This window comes from Carcharodon carcharias, chromosome 6, assembly GCF_017639515.1.
Source record: "Carcharodon carcharias isolate sCarCar2 chromosome 6, sCarCar2.pri, whole genome shotgun sequence".
NCBI classification, from domain to species: domain Eukaryota; kingdom Metazoa; phylum Chordata; class Chondrichthyes; order Lamniformes; family Lamnidae; genus Carcharodon; species Carcharodon carcharias.
Window position 1 is genome coordinate 106,354,053 of NC_054472.1, and position 18,026 is coordinate 106,372,078.

At 41.4% G+C, this 18,026-nt stretch overlaps 1 protein-coding gene across 8 annotated transcripts in view; it reads left to right on the forward strand.

Moving 5' to 3' along the window:
• The window catches only part of pcmtd1 (protein-L-isoaspartate (D-aspartate) O-methyltransferase domain containing 1), an 84,167-nt gene that overhangs the window by 52,534 nt on the left and 13,607 nt on the right, over window positions 1–18,026 (forward strand). For 7 of the 8 annotated variants that reach the window (XM_041189539.1, XM_041189543.1, XM_041189542.1 and 4 more), the window contains 2 exons: window positions 11,205–11,376; window positions 15,724–15,865. In XM_041189539.1, the coding sequence (XP_041045473.1) occupies window positions 11,205–11,376; window positions 15,724–15,865 (314 nt within the window). The remainder of the gene's footprint in view (window positions 1–11,204; window positions 11,377–15,723; window positions 15,866–18,026) is intronic. The other variant, XM_041189546.1, reaches the window with a different exon arrangement.

Genomic DNA, 18,026 nt, shown 5'->3' on the forward strand with positions numbered 1-18,026 from the left:
ATTAGAGCAGATGACCAAAAGCTTAGCCACAGAAATAGGTTTTAAGGAGTAAATTAAAGGAGGAAAGAGAGGTTGAGGGACATAATTCCAGAGCTTGGGTCTGAGACATCTGAAGGCATGACCACCAGTGGTGGAGTGATTAAAATCGGGGATGGTCAGGAGGCCAATATTAAGAGCACAAAAATGTTAGAGGCTTGTGGGGCTGGAAGAGAGATTACAGAGATGGGGAGGGGCCAGGCAATGGCATGATTTGAAAACAAGAATGAGCATTTCAAAATGGAGCTGTTTTTTGACCTAGACTGGCTCCCAGTTGGTGAGAAGAAAGTTAGTGGGTGAACGGCATTTGGTACAAGTTAGGACATGGGCAGCAAAGTTTTGGATGATTTCTTGTTTAGCGAGGAAGGAATGTGGAGGTTGGCCAGGTGTGCATGAGAAAGCATTGATGAGGGTTTCAACAGAAGAATTGCTGAGGTAGAGGTGGACATGGGCAACATTGCAAAGGTGGAAATAAATGACAGCAGATATGTGGTTGAAAGCTTGTCTTAGCCAAATGTGTCATTGAGGTTGTGAGCAATCTTGTTTGACCTCAGATACTTGTCGGGGAGAGGGATGGAATTGGTAGTGAAGGAGGGGAATTTGTCTCAGGGACCAAAGATAATGGCTTCAATGTTGCCAATATCTAATTGGAGGAAATTTTGGACTTTATTTATAGAGCGATAATATAAGCAGCCAATTTTGAGACAAAGGTTTGATAAAAGTGGTGGTGAGGTAGGGCTGAGTGTCATCAGCCTATATGTGGAAACAACCTTGTTTTTGGATGATATCACCAAGGGGCAACATGTAGATGAGCAATAGGAGGGGCCCAAGGATAGATGGGACACCCCCCTTGGAGGACACCAGGGATAGTGATGTGGAAATAGCGAAAGAAGCCATTGATGACGATTCCTTAGGTATGCTTAGGTATTTTAGAATGGAACCAGGCTAGTGTAGTTACACCCAGCTGGACAATGGTAGAGAGCTGTTGGAGGAGGATAGGGTGATCAACTGTATCAAAGACTGCAGATAGATCAAGAAGGAAGGAGAGAGGTATAAGGTTGTATTTTATGGGGTATGAGAGTTCCCCTTTGTGAGTAAGTGAGGAATGGGCTTGCCTTCATTCTGGAAGGTCTCCCTGCAGCTACTCAATGGCTGCCAGGCTATAAATTGGCATGAGCCAGGCCTTCTGCCCCATCTGTGGAGGAAGTCCAGCCTCCCAGAACTGAAAGCCAATCAAAAGGTTGGCTGCTCTCTGGTCCCACCAGTACGACCAGAAGCAGTGGCCATTGCTGGGATTGCAGCCAGTCCTCAACATTGAGGAGCAGGGAATGGTTTTGGTGAAACTAGGCAAAGAGGGCAGGGGTGGACAGGGCAGGGAAGAAGGAGATAGGAGGGGAATGGGGTACAAGATCTTTGTGGAAGGGGAGCCTTCTCTAGCAACCCGCTCTCTCCCTCACCCCCAATAAATCTTGCCCACCACCAGCCCATGCAATCAGGATGCTTGGCATGGACATCTCACACTGACGGCACTCCAACTATTTGGAAATTGCGGCAGGGCGGGCAGATAGGTGATGAACACAACTCCCATGGCATTTTACGGGAACCTGGTCTGTTATCTTGACTCCGTGGGTTGGGGAGCTGTGAAAACCAGCCCATAGTTTTCCTTTGTCACAGTCACATAGGATGTCATTTCTGACTTTAGGAGCCACTTTGATACAATGGCAGGAGTGGGAGTCTGATTGAAGGGATTTGACATGGAAAAGATGGGAAAGATGAGCACTAATTTGGGAAGTGACATTATAGTTTGCACGGAAGTTGTGGTAAAGTTTTATGATCTCAGTAGCGACCAGTAATAATTTTTTTTTGGAAAATTGAAAAACTCAGGTATTGATGAAACAATGACACCACAAGTTTCACTGTTTAAAACAATAGAATTTTAATATACAAAAATCAAAGAGCATGAATACTCTTATCTTCATTAGTCATTACATAAAGATATTAATGTACAATGAACACTGTTATTTAATCTCTCAACCTAACTTCTTAACTCAAATTTCCTCCTACATCCATTTGACTTATACCCCCAAAACTCTCAAGTCAGATACTTATCTCTTGCTTGTTTGCTCTTGCTCACTCACCTGCTGGCTTGTTCGCCACTGGCTCATTTGCACGCCTGCTCACCCTCTATCTTCTCAGCTTGGTCACACCGAGAAGTCCAACTGTTAGTAGAATCCTTCAATTATCAATGGTTTTAAACCTTTTGAGCCAAGACGCAGAATTCCAACTGAATTCTGCTTGAAAAAAGTTGCTCACTGCAAGTAGCTTGTTCTAAACCACACCGTTTGAAAACTGAACCATCCACAGGAATCTTCTACTTGCATACCCTTTGCTTTCCTATTGTTTATCTCCCAAGCACCTCGGCCGCATGATAAATTACCAAACTAAAGTTGCTTTTTACAAGAAATCATCTTGTAGAAGAACCTAGTTCTTAAAGGGATCAACATATAATATAGGCTTTTTCCCCCAAAAGCACATAGAGCATCATATAAGATTTTTTTTGAGGAGAAGGATGGTGACAACTGATTTGAAGGAGGGATCCAAAATCTGAGGCGAGAGAAATGTTAACAAATGTCAGCAATCATGGGAGCCAGCAAGGGAAGTTGGATAGTCAGTAGTTTGGTGAGAATAGTATTGAGAGAGCAGGAGATGGCTCTCTAAATATCATCAAATACAAAGCTAATTTCTAAAATACTAATCAATTTAATGCTCTCTCGACTCAGTTGGTCATTTTGGAGGCTGTATTAAATTCTTCCTTGCAGTTTGCATTCCACTTGAAAATAATTTGTAACCATGCTTTCCCTAGTGGTACAGAAGTTTTTTTGAGGAACAGCATCGCAAATACTACTGTGCAATTTTGTGCATACTATGCCATAATTCCACAAAATAATTCCAAAGAATTTTAATTTTCATTGGAAACACTTTTTTAAAATTGCAGATCCAACAATTAATTCTGTGTATATTTCTGGGGGGAAACAACTCCTCCAAAGTCATTTACTTGCGAACTGTCTATTCTTGGATCTTGAACCTTTAATCCTGTCCTTGGGTTCAAAATCAGTAGGGGTCGGGACAGAATAGATAGGGAGAAACTATTCCCACTTGTGAAAGGATTGTGTACTAGAGGGCACTGATTTGAGGTAATTGGTAGGAAAAGCTAACTGATATGAGAAGAAATTTTTTCATGCAGCGAGTGGTTAAGGTCTCGAACGCCTCGCCTGAGAGTGTGACGGAGACAGGTTTAATTAAAGCATTCAAAAGAGAATTAGACTAGACTAGTATCTGAAAAGGAAGAATGTGCAGTGTTACGAGAAGAAGGCGGTAAAATGGCACTAAGTGAATTGCTCACTCGCAGAGTCGATGCAGACATGAGGAGCTGAATGACCTATCCTGTGATAGTTGTGATTCTGTGAACCCACCAGCCAAAGCTATCATCCCTTTATCTCGAGACTCAACTTTTCCAATGCAATTTTAGCTGGCATCCAGTGTCCACCTTTAGTAAACTTCAGCTCATGGAACACTGCTCATATATCCTGCACCCAAGTCCTGTTCACCCATCCCCCTAGCTCTGCTAACCTATATTCGCTTTGAGTCACTCATATTAATATTCTAATCCTTGTGCTAAATCCCTTCATGACCTCACCCCTCCCTATCCTCATAATCACCTCCGGCCTTGCAGCGCTACCCACTTGCTGCATATTCTCCATTCTCCTAACTCTTAGCCTCCTGTGCATCCACACCCCCCCCCCCCCCCAACCACCACCAACACACACACACCCCACATACACACACACACCCACACACCCTTCCTTCACCTCACCATTTCCTGCCACGCCTTCAGTTGCTTAGACCTAATGCTATGGAATGCCCTCTGACTTTTTTTTACCCTTCCTCTAGTCCATTAGAAACATCCTTAAGCCCACCTCCTTTGAGTTAAAGTTTTGATTTTCCCTTCCTGTTGTATGCTGAGACGATTGAAGATACTTTTCTTTCTGTTATGCAAAATACCTTAAAATAATTTTCCATATTTTTAAGGGATTGTATAAATGCTGCTGCTTGTGGTGATGCCAGCTCGTTAATGTAACCAAACTGAAAGCCCAAGACCTGAGAATCATTTCCTCCCACCTGTTTTGGCTTTGCTGCTATTTTTAATGTTTTATACTGGGACCAAAACCAACAGAACACCAGTACCCATAATAGTCAAGAATTCTTTCAGGTTTTTTGAAAATCACTGTTGGTTCAGATAACATATTTCCTTATTACTTTCTTTGCCACTCCAGAGGGCAAAACCTTAAGATAGCGCTTAAAACCCCCAAAGCCAGGTGGTCTAACAGGAAAGAAGACAGAGCGAGCAAAAATCATTCGTGGGACATGGGCATCACTGGAAAGGCCAGCATTCATGGCCTATCCCTAATTACCTATCCCTAATTGCCTTTGAGAAATTGATGGTGAGCCGTCTTTGTAAATCGGTGTAGTGAAGTTGTTCTCAGTGTTAGGTAGATAGGAAGTTTGAGATTTTGATACACTGACAATGAAGGAACAGCGATATATTTCCAAGACAGAATGAAGTGCAACTTAGAGGAGAGCCTACAGGTGATGGTGTTCCTTTGCATCTTCTACCATTGTCCTTTTCAGGTAGTAGGGATCGTGGATTTGGGAGATGCTTTTGAAGAAATCCTGGCAAATCGCTGCAGTGTATCTTGAGCTTGGTACACAATACAAGCACTTTGTGCTATTGGTGGAATGAGTGAATGTTTAAGTTTATGAGGTACTAATCAAGGGAGGCTGTTTTGTTCTGGATAGTATCAAGGTTCAAGTAGTGTTGGAGCTTGCTCATCCAGGCAGTGGAGAGCATTCCATCACACTACTGACTTTTAACTTTATAGGTGATGGAAAGGATTTGGAGAGTTAGATGATGAGTCAGTTGGTGCAGAATACCTGGCCTCTGACCTGCTGTCATAGCCACGATATTTATCTGACTGGTCCAGTTCAGTTTCTGATCGGTGGTAAGCCCTGAAGATCCCGTTGGGGGATTTGATGGTAATGCCATTGAGTTGTTAGACTCTGATGGCTGTCATTATCTGGCACTTGTGTGACATGAATGTTACTTGTCGCTTATCAACCCGAGCCTGAATATTGTCCAGGTTTTGCTGTATATAGGCACAGACTACATCATCAACTATGGAATTGGGAATTGAGCTGAAGACTGCGATCATCAGCAAGTATGTCTTCTTCAATGACCTTCCCGCCATCATAAGGTCAGATGAAGCAGCTGAATATTATTGGACATTGAGGAACTTCTGCCATAATGTCCTGGGACTGAAATGATTGGTCTCCAACAACAACCTTTTTTGCCAGGCATGACTTCAGCCAGTGGAGAGTTTTCCACTGTTCCCATTGACTTCAATTTTACTAGGGGCCCTCGGCATCAAAGACAGTCACTCTTAACCTCATTTCTGGAATTCAACTTTGTTGTCTCTGATACAAAGTTAGATGAAAAGTAGGCATTGAGAGGTGCAAAGAGGCTGCAGGGGAATATAGGTTCCAACAAAGTTTCACTAGACTGATTTATGGGATGAGCAGGTTGTCTTTTAAGGGAATATTGATTAGACTAGACCTTTATTCCCAGGCATTTAGGAGAATGAGGGTGATCTAATTGGGACAAATTAATTTCTTAAGGAAAAAGAACCATACAGACTCGAAACGTTAACTCTATTTCTCTCTCCATAGATGCTGTCAGACCTGCTGATTTTTTCCCACCATTTTCTGTTTTTATTTCAGGTTTACAGCATCCGCAGTATTTTATTTTTATCTTACTGTTTAATTTACTGCCACTTCTCTTCTAGGAATGCCTAACTTGAAGTATTGCTCTTCACTTCGACAGGATTTCTGTTTGTCTCTTCGCCCTGTTCACCTTCATTGCTTTCCATTTCCCTTCTGGTGTTTGGTAAGGTGTTTACCAAAACTGGCTGTCACAGCCATATTTCCTTCCTCAATGACTGCCTCCATCTCTGACTTACCCTACGTGGATTCCAACTGAAGTTCCATCCCTCATGTTTCGAATCCCACTAGGATTACAGGTATCTCCGGGACATACAGCATTCCTCGGACTGCTGTTCTCGCCACATTCTGAGATCCACACTCAGTGCCATGCGCTGCCATATGAACACACCCGACCTCTCCTTCCAGCAGCACCAACTCATCCTATCTCAAAGCTATCCTTGTCCCCAGTTTCATTTTATTCTTCGTCTCATCTGACGCCTTAACAAACTTTTTCCCTCCCTTTCAGGTGCTAAGGAACGCAAGCTTCAACAACTTATTGTTACCAACGTCCACCCAGGACCCTCCACCCCTTCCCGACCCTATGACTCCATCCCTTCTCCTAATCCCAGCCCTTGCCGTGTATTCACTATAACCTCTGACGTTTCCCTCTCTGATGCTGAATGTTCTGCACTCAGCAAAGGACTCAGTTTCATATCCTTACACCCTCATCTCAATGAATTTTGGGCTCAGCAGAATGCTGAATTCTTCTTCTGCCGCCTTCGTCTCCATGCTCACCTCTTTAGGCAGGAGTCATCCCCTGCTCAACGGATCCTTTCAGCTGCCTCCAGTATATTCTCTCCACCTGGATTCCTCCCTCTGGTCTCTGGCCCGCTCTTGATCTTTTCATTGAGAACTTTCAGTGTGACATCAGCCGTCTTAATTTCTCTGCTCATCTCAACCACTCTGCCACCTTCTGAACTTGCTGCACTCCATTCTCTTAGTTCCAAACCTGATTTTATCAAACCTGCCAACAAGGGTGGTGCTGTTGTTGTCTTGCAGATGTTGAGCACCAACTCTCAGACACTTCTTCCTACCTCCCCCTGAACCATGACCCCACCACTGAACATTCACAGTTTCCAGGACTGCCACTGACCTCATCTTCTCTGGAGATCTCCCAACCTTAGACAGCCCATTTCTACCTCCTTCCCACAATCCACAAACAGGACTGTCCCGGTAGACCGATCATGTCAGCCCCACAGACTTTATTTCTTCCTAACTTGATTCCATTTTCTTTCTCCTTGTGCAGTCTCTTCCGACTTAAGTCTGCGAATCCTCTGATGCCTTATGTCATATCAACAATCTCCAGTTCCTTGGCCCTAACCACCTCCTCTTCACCATGGATGTTCAATCCCTCTATTCCTCCATCCCCCACCAGAATGGCTTGAGAGCTGTCCGAACAATCCCCATCCACCACTACTGTCCTCTGCCTGGCTGAACTTGTTCTCTTACTGAACAATTTCTCCTTAAGCTTGCCTCACTTCCTCCAAATAAATGGTATGGCTATGGGTACCTGCATTGGCCCCAATTATGCCTTTCTCTTTATAGGGTGTGTGGAACATTCCTTGTTCCAGTCCTACTCAGGCCCCCTCCCACAACCCTTTTTTTGGTACACCAATGACTGAATTAGTGTTGCTTCATGCTCTGTTCTGGACCTGGAAAAATTGATCAATTTTGCTTCCAATTTCCACTCCTCTATCACCTTCACATGGTTCATCTCTGACACTTCCCTTCCTTGACTTCTCTGTCTCCATTTCTGGTGGTAGATTGTCCCCCAAAATTCATTACGAGCCCACTGGCTCCCGCAGCTACCGCGACTACAGCTGCTCACACTCTGCTTCCTGTAAGGACTCCATCCCATTCTCTCAGTTCTTTTGCCTCCATCACATCTGTTCTGGTGATGCCACCTTCCAAAATGGCACTTCTGACATGTCTTCTTTCTTCCTTAATCGAGGTTTCCCACCCACTGTGGTTGACAGGGCCTTCAACCGTGTCGGACCCATCTCACGCACCTCTGCCCTCATATCTCCCATTCCCTCCCAGAACCATGATAGTGACCCCCTTGTCCTCACTTTTCACCTCACCAGTCTCCGCATACAAAGGATCATCCTCCTCCATTTCCGCAACTCCACCATGATGCCTCCGCCAACTCCAGCATAATGCCGCCACCAAACACATCTTCCCCTCACACCCCCATCATCATTCCATAGGGACAGTTCCCTCTGGGACACCCTAGCCCACTTCTCCATCATTCCCAACATCTCATCCCCCTCCCATGGCACTTTCTGATGCAATCGCAGAAGGTGCAACACCTGCTCCTTTACCACCTCCTCCCTCCTCACCGTTCAAGGCGCAAAATGCTCCTTTCAGGTGAAGCAGCGCCTCACCTGCAGCTCCTTCAACTTGGTCTACTGCATTTGTTGCTCCTAATGTGGTGGTCTCTACATTGGGATGACCAAATGCAGCCTAGGTAACCACTTTGCGGAACACCTTCGGTCTGCCCTCAAGCGTGACCCAGACCTTCCTGACACTTGCCATTTCAACACTCCATCCTGCTCTCATGCCCACATGTCTGTCCTTGACCTGCTGCAATGTTCCAGTGAAGCCCAACACAAACTGGAGGAACAGCACCTCATCTTCCGATTAGGCACTTAGCCTTCCCGACTTAATATTGAGTTCAACAACTACCGACCATGAACTCTCTCCTCTATCTTCACCCCTATTTAATTTTTAAAAATTTTTTTATTCATTTATTCATTGTTTTATCCCTTTTTTGTCCCCTTATCACTTTTCTATCCTTTTCCCCCAACCACTGTGCCCTCCCCCCACTCCAACCCCCCCAAGGGTAACTATTACCTGTTCCATGTTGTTCTTTCACAGACTGCTGTGCTGACCCTTGTTCTGCTATTCACACATTCTGTCTTATCTTTATGCCACTATCAGCACCTTCTTTAGTCCTTACCACTACCATTAAAACTCCCTTTGTCTTATATCTTTTCATATCTTTTCATATCGTGATATCTTTATCAATCTGCCCTTAGCCCCCACTTATCGCTGACCTTCTATCCAGCTTCACCTGCTCCACCCCACTTAACCAGTATAAATTTTGTCACATTTCTACTTCTCTTCAGCTCTGAAGAAGGGTCATATGACTCGAAAAGTTAACTCTGTTTCTCTCTCCGCAGATGCTATCAGACCTGCTGAATTTTTCCACCATTTTCTGTTTTTTATTTCGTATTTCTTAAGGGGCTTGCTGGAGTAGATGCTGAGAGTATAGGTTGGGGAATCCAGAACACAGGTTCACAGTCTTAAAATAAGCAGTTAGCTATTTGCAATCAAAATAATTTCTTCACTCAAATGGTTGCTGAATGTGAGTGCTAAGTGATGCAGAAAGTGAGTAAGAGATTAGGTGGGAGTTGGAAGGCTGCTGGAATTGGCAAGGTTGAGGAAATGGTGGTGGAAATAGGAGAGGTAATAAAATTGCTTTTGTAAGCTTCTTTCATTTCTTCCTACTCTTTTGTTGATCGCCATAAATTTCCAGGGGTCTTTTAACCACTAAGAAATGTCTAACTCAAATTTAAAAATGCTGATATAGAAATACATTGTAGGAAACAGACTATTTGGCCCAACCTGTCCTGACAGCATTTACCTTCCACCCAAGGAAATAGTTCTAATCATACTTACCCACCCTGTTCCCATATCTTGAAAATGTTGGCATGGTTTTTGCTTCAGCCTGAAGGCTCAACCATGTGTAAAGAGGTTTCTCCTACTCAACTTTATATGTTTAATCTTTTATCTTTGGCCCCCGTTCTTGAGCTCTCAAAAACAGGAAACAACCTGCTTCTATCTATCCTGTTCCATCTTTTCATCATTTTTAAAAATTCTGTTACATAGCCTTGTAATCTGTATTGTTCTAACAAAATGGATCCAATCTTTTTTAAACTCTTTCTTCATATTTGTACCTCCCCATATAGGTGAACCTGAATTAAAAACCTAACTAAAGAATTAGAAATATAACACCAGAAAACAATTAATTTGTCACCTTGTAATATGTTGTGGTTTGTGGTGTAGTTCATGGAGACCTTTCTTCTCACCTCGCCCCCTTGCTTGTAGCAGAGTGACCAACTGTCCCATTTTTTTATGGGATCGTCATCCCTTAATTTCACTTATAGTCCTGCACCCCTTATTGTTGCTTCCTGTGACTGTATTTGCCCAATATTTTTAGTTATTTGCACAATCATGCTCCTGCTGTCGGCCACAAGGTGGTGTTGGAATGGAACCCCCAGAGAAGCATGCACGGCTGCCATCGTTATGGGGAGGGTGGGAGCAGTATGCAACATGAAGCGGCATGTGCAGCCATCCTGGGCCATGAAGCTTCACTGAGTCTTGTGTCTCCGGAATATGGAGAACTTGACTGAAATCAAGATATTTAAATGAAATAATAAAATTTTTACCAACCACTTTAAAGCACAGATTTTCATTGTTATAATTTATTATATTTTAATAGTTTGAGAAGCACTTTGGAAGCTCGTTAAGGTGATTTTACCCCAGACCCGCTCTCATGGAAATCAGCCCCCTGCTTTCATGGCCACCAAGATTCCCACACCACCACCCTGCCACCAGCACACCTCCACTCAATGACAGTGCCATAACACGCCCACCACCCCTGTCTGTATCTCTTATTTTGAGTTGGTCACCTTGGCTTGCGGAGTGGTGTTCCTTGAGCTAATGTATAACCAATTGCCTCTGTCTATTAGAAAGAGATGCCCATGATCCTTTGTGGATTATGACTAATTACCTGTGGTGTTGGATCTTACAATGCAGCAAATTATTTTTATTTTTCAGTTTTGTACTGTCCAAGAATTTTCAGTCTAAAGCGAGTCACTTTATCTTAATTTTTCTTCCACCTTTTTCTTCCCTCCTTTCCTGGAGACTTTTTTTGGGGTTCCATGGACAGCAGCAGTATGTGAGTAGCCAGTCTTCATGTGTGAGCCAAGATGGTTGACACCTTGTTTAACTGTGGAGCGTATCCCAACAAAGCAGAGTCTTATTCCCATTATTTCAATTGTTATAATGCGTTAAACGTTACTGCTGACTATATTTAGCTGCTCATTTTAAAAAGTAGCATTTCAATCTTGCACATCCAAGGTATTGATGTTGTTCTGCTATATTTTGACTTGAAGTTACCTGTAAAATGGGAGGGCATTGTAAATACAATCTAGTGGCAAGTTTATATCCATTTATCAAAAGCAGTGTAACTTTTTCATTTTGTTTTTAATATTTTTAAATTATAGGTTTGAATTCTGTGAGCCAGTGTTTGTGGTTGGGAACTGCTTGGATGTTTTGTCAGACAATCTTCAGTATGACCGCGTTTATTGCGGAGCTGGAGTTCAAAAGGATCATGAGAATTACATGAAAATATTTCTGAAAATTGGTGGAATTCTTGTAATGCCAATGGAAGATCAGGTACTGTTGCCCTTTAAAGCAATGTTCAATTATTTATTAATTCATTTTATTGGCTCTCATTCATTCAGCTTCTAACATAAATTAGTATCCATAAAAATCAGTCAAAGCCTATTGTCTGTGAGACCTGTGTTCAAATCCAGCCCAAAATAATGGATTGAAAGTTGCCTTTGAAAGGAATGAATGTAAAATGACTTTTAGCAACCATAAACTAATTTCTAATGGGCATGGCAGAATTAGGAAGTGTTCTATTTCTCACCACTAATATTCCTTGCCTTGAGTACAAAAACATTTTGCAAACTGTAGCCTTGACTTGATGTCTTTTTCATTTTCCTCTTCATCTCAAATGCATGCTGCACTCTGACCTAGATCCTAAATGCTTCTGTATTCCTTTTTCTCCCTGTTGTCACCAGTATCTTGCTGCTGTTATCTACCTTGAAAAAGCCTTGGGGCTAGAAATTTGCATCTGACAGTGCTGCAAAAAGACCAGCATTGAAGGCCCTTAGCTTGTTCCTTGAACAGAGGCCTGAACAATCCCCATCCACCACTGCTCTCCTCCGTCTGGCTGAACTTGTTCTCACACTGAACAATTTCTCCTTCAACTCCTCTCACTTCCTCCAAATAAAAGGTGTGGCTATGAGTACCCGCATGGGCCCCAGCTATGCCTGTCTCTTTATGGGGTATGTGGAACATTCCTTGTTCCAGTCCTACTCCGGCCCCCTCCCACAACTCTTTCTCCGGTACGTCGATGATTACTTCGGTGCTGCTTCATGCTCTCGTCGGGACTTGGAAAAATTTATTAATTTTGCTTCCAATCTCCACCCCTCCATCATTTTCACGTGATCCATCTCTGACACTTCCCTTCCCTTCCTTGACACCTCTGTCTCAATCTCTGGTGATAGACTGTCCACCAATATCCATTACAAGCCTACTGACTTCCACAGCTACCCCGACTACAGCTCCTCACACCCCGCTTCCTGTAAGGACTCCATCCTATTCTCTCAGTTCCTTCGCCTACGTCGCATCTGTTCTGATGATGCTACCTTCAAAAACAGTTTCTCTGACATGTCCTCCTCCTTCCTTAACCGAGGTTTTCCACCCACGGTCATTGACAGGGCCCTCAACCTTGTCCGGCCCATCTCCCGCGCATCCGCCCTCACGCCTTCTCATCCCTCCCAGAAACATGATAGGGTCCCCCTTGTCCTCACTTATCACCCCACCAGCCTCCACATTCAAAGGATCATCCTCTGCCATTTCCAGCATGATGCCACCACCAAACACATCTGCCCTTCACCCCCCTGTCGGCATTCCATAGGGATCGTTCCCTCCGGGACACCCTGGTCCACTCCTCCATCACCCCCTACTCCTCAACCCCCACCTATGGCACCTCCCCATACTCACGCAAAAGATGTAACACCTGCCCCTTCACTTCCTCTCTCCTCACCGTCCAAGGGCCCAAACACTCCTTTCAAGTGAAGCAGCATTTCACTTGCATTTCCCCCAACTTAGTCTACTGTATTCGTTGCTCCCAATGCGGTCTCCTCTACATTGGAGAGACCAAAAGTAAACTGGGCGACCGCTTTGCAGAACACCTGCAGTCTGTCTGTAAGAATGACCCAAACCTCCCTGTCGCTTGCCATTTTAACACTCCACCCTGCTCTCTCGCCCACATGTCTGTCCTTGGCTTGCTGCATTGTTCCAGTGAAGCCCAACGCAAACTAGAGAAACAGCGCCTCAGGTTCCGAATAGGCACTTTACAGCCTTCCGGACTGAATATTGAATTCAACAACTTTAGATCTTGAGCTCCCTCCTCCATCCCCACCCCCTTTCTGTTTCTTCCCTCTTCCTTTTGTTTTTTTCCAATAAATTATATAGATTTTTCTTTTCCCACCTATTTCCATTATTTTTAAATAATTTTAAATCTTTTATGCTCCCCCCACCCCCACTAGACCTTGAGTGCCCTACCATCCATTCTTAATTAGCACATCCGTTTAGATAATATCACCAACTTCAACACCTGTGTTCTTTTGTTCTTTTTCTGTGACATTTTTGATGATCTGCTCCTATCACTGCTTGCTTGTCCCTACAACCACACCACCCCCCTACACTTCTCTCCCCCCGCCCAATTCTCTTTCCCCCCCCCCCACCACCACCGATGCGCGCGCACACACACACACACACACCTTAAACCAGCTTATATTTCACCCCTTTCCTTGGATTCACCTAGTTCTGTTGAAGGGTCATGAGGACTCAAAACGTCAACTCTTTTCTTCTCCGCCAATGCTGCCAGACCTGCTGAGTTTTTCCAGGTAATTCTGTTTTTGTCTTGGATTGTCTGCCCATTATACACAGCGCATGATGTTAAAGTGCATTGACTACAATGGAACTGAATATCAGGCACTGTGTTTAACAGGCAGCCAATCCAATACTGTATATTTTATGCCATTGCCTGAGACAAATTGCTAGCCCCAAATGTTTCCTTTTTCTTCGATTTGATTACTTAGCTGCTTGTCTTGCATTTTTGCTGCATTTGTGTACAGACTGAATTTGAGGGAACCTTTCTTGTTTTTCACACCCTTCTTTTGACTGACTTTATTAGCTTATTTTAGTTTTTGAATCTGCTAGTCTTTTAGTTTTGGATGCCTCTTACTGAATATCTCTGCCCACAGTTATTCAAAGTGACTGTTGTATTGAGACACAAATATGAATAATGCGTGATGAGTCTTTGGCAATTGCAAGCATATTTAAGCAGTAGGAGAAGGGCATTCTTATGGAAAATATAGGTTCCTGGATACAGTTTTTCTTGCTGTCCAGTGAACCTCCATAAAGTTGAGGTTGTAGGAATAATGCTTTGGTTCAAAGATGAACTTCCTGTGCAAAATAAGACATTTTTGTGCAATTATGTTGTTTTAGTACTTAGCAACCTAGAATTTTCAATATGCCCTCAGGCCCCAAATAGCCTTCCATTTCCTCATTCTGCTTTCTCTCTTCTCATCCTTTTCCTTCCATCAGCTTCTCTTGTATAATTCATTTTTACGCCTGCATTACTGTACCATGTCAATTTTCTCACCTTGGAACCTGAAGCTTCTTGGAACTCAAAATGAACATTGTGACTTGTTATTCAAATTGCCATACAGTTTATATTCTCTGATCTCAAATTACTTCAAACTTTAACTTATTCAAATAATTTTTAGACCATTTTCTGAATGAGTTCTCTTGAACTATGGAGTCAAAGTATGAAAATCATATTGTAATTCACATAAATTGAGAAATAACATTATTGAAAGTTATGAATTATACAAACTTGTCTGTTACTGGATTTGCACATTTTCCTTCATCTCTGGGGCTAACTTCAAATTGAATTCAACATTTACAAAATCTAAGACTTTCATCTACAGTGAGTTTGGGCAGTCTTCATTCAATCCTTAATTGATATAATTCTACAGAATAAGCCTGCCTATAATTTTACACCAATTAGCATTAAACTTTCTGTCTATCCCTTGCCTAGATCACTGATTAGGAATTGTGTCGGGGCAGAAAATAATATTAATGAAATAGGACCTGTCATATCAGGTCCATGCTCTACTTTACTCTGGAGCATTTGATACAATTACTGTATCAAAGTGAAAAAGCACCCTTTACCTAAACATTGACATAAACATAAAAATTACCGCAGAACGTAGAAATAAGCATTATAAAACATTTTTACTCGTTTACTTTAGCAGGACACAAGTGCTCTTGCCTCATCCTTTGCCTGAGAGCAGGTCTTTTTTTTTAACTTCTCATTCACTTAGTTTTCATGACCTGTTAACTAATGCAACTGTCAGTATCCCAAGAGGCAGTCCATTGCGTTTGAAATATTGACATGGTAAATAAAAATAGCAAACTGTAGGGTAGACATGTGTATATTGTTGCAGAGTTCAAGATATCTATTGCCTAAATAAGTATATAATTGCCAAAGATTTGCTCTGCATTTATAAGTACCCAGAGATAAAAAACGGAGTTTCGTGACAGGCACTATTTTTAAGGCAGAGGTGGATAGATTCTTGGTAACCAAGGGAGGTGGTGATAGGTTGTCGGGGGTAGACGGGGTGCAGATTTGAGGTTCCTATCAGATCAGCCATGATCTTATTAAATGGCGGAGCAGGCTCGAAGGACCAAATGGCCTACTCATACTCCTAGATTGTATATACTAACAGCATGTCTTTAATAACTGATAGCAAAGCACTTGTGTTTGCTGTGTCCTAAATGGGATTAATATGTGCCTCTGTTTATGACCCTCTTATCAGTGAAAAATGGATCTTGTACAAAATACAATGTCTTCTACAAATTCTTGTATCACTTATCCAGTGCCGTCCTTCTCTACAGCTTACTCAGATAATACGCACAGGACAAAATACATGGGAAACCAAAAACATATTGGCTGTTTCATTTGCTCCTCTTATCCTACCAAACAGATCTGATTGCTTCAAATCAGAGAATGTAAAACTACGTAAGTATTGAAAATCCTTATTTTTAAACAAAAAATATTAGTTGAGCTAGCTAATATTTTGCTGTTCAAGCAATAGATGCATGAAGAATGAATGTTTTATCAATAATAGGACCTCCTGCCCCATACAATTGCACAGACTCTATATTTTAAAGTTTAAATTCTCACTCCATCATTATAACGATTTTAGCACCACGGGTGAACTACTGTTCCTTGCAACAAGGTGGATAACATATTGGATAAGATATCTTCTATTTTTGTCAATCACTTCAATATGCCCACTGCATTGATGATATCACCCATCACTTCTAACAAAAGCTCCATTAGATGCAAATATAACGGGAGGCAGGGTGTAGCAGTCACTGTCAATTTTTTATTCAGAAATCAATGAAGGGAAAGTGAAAGATTGCAGTTATTGGGTTCATAATTTTACTGAAAATAACTTTATTTGTTCACTTAATTTATTTGTTCATAGTAAATTAAATTTACAAGTCTAAACTTTTAATTTTTGGTAGACAGGTTAAGATTGTTTGCGTTTTCTTTTAAGATGTTTATTAAAAATGAGTAATTAATTATCTCCCACCTTAACTGTAACTAGCAATAGTTTCCTTGGTACTCAATTGTTTTCTCTCACAATAGGAATAATTATTTAAATTTTTTATTACCATGATGCAAACTGGTATAGGCATCAGTCTAAGTTCCATTATTATCAAAACCCCAGTGATCTTATTTATTTTGTATTTTAGACTGAATAAGTTTAACGCTGGAAAAATGATCATTCAACTGTATTTTAAGTGATTTAACTTTTCTGTTTGTAATTCTTTTTGTAAACCCAAATTAACCTTTGTTAGGATTACAGTGGAGTTTTTAAATTAAAATTATGGTGATTCTTTTAGCAATTGCAATTTATTTGCTTTATAATAATGTTACACGTTTTGGCAAAATCATTAATGCAGGAAGCTTTGCACTAAAAATGACCGATAGATGTTTGGTCCTCCAATTACATTTAACAATGCAGTCTAACAATAATGTTCAACCTTTTGATGCTTTACTATCATGAATCATTTTTGTGCCATGATAATAGAATTAGTAATATGTAAGCAACAATGTTTTTTTTTAAATCATAGTCCTCAATTTGGTCCTCCTATAACCTCAGTCACATCTGGAAACTACATTTGTGTATTTCAATTTGCGTTTTTTTAAATAAAGTATGGCTTTCCTCCTCATTGCCATTTTCAGCATTGTGTGTTGACTGTAAGTTATATCGGGGTCAGTTCCCACTTGGTACAGTTGGGAAAATTGGTCACAAGTTGTGTTTAAAATTGTGCTGGTTAGTTTAAAGCTCAAATTTCCACTAAAATATATTTGCATAATCACAATCGTAAAATATTCCATGATCTAGCACAATTGATCAGTACAATAAAAGTAATTGTTTTTCTTTGCATTAAAAAAATTCTAGATATATTTCAGTGCTAATCTGATGTAGTTTTATTAATCCAATTGAAAATGGTTCTATCACAAGAAATAAGCATTGTTAATAAGTGTTTAGTCCTCCATCTGTGAGTAACTTGATTTTAAATCACTAGAAGTAACAGTTATTAAAAAAAACTACTAAGTTTCATAGGCATACACCAATCAGCTTTTTAATAAATTAAATATTTCTTAATAAGCAAAAACTTATGAAATATGTTTACTAATGCCCAAGTTCAAATTGAAGCCCATCCTTGAACAATGGCAATTGGCAGAAACTCAGTATCCTCCTCATTTCAATCTCTGGTGTGTCCAGATTTGTATCAGGGCCAGCTTCAGAAGATATAATTATTAAACCAGCATTAAAGATTGCAGAAACCTTTTAAGTTTAATGTTACTTGCATTTAAAATTTCCATTTTGTTTTGCACTAGTTTGGCCAATTCACCCTGATTGTGCTGATAATACTAGCAGAAACTCTTATATCATGTGTAAATGGCTTAACTGAACAAATGGAGCCAAAAGATAGACCTAATCAGGAGGCCAGCTAGTTCATCTATATTTTTGAATGGATAATTGAAAGCAAGGTTATTGTAGGGCTTTCATCAGCAATGCTTATGCACAACATTATATAAAGTTTAATACTAAACAGAAAATTTACAGAACAGAAGGAGACTATTTGGGATATTGTGCCTG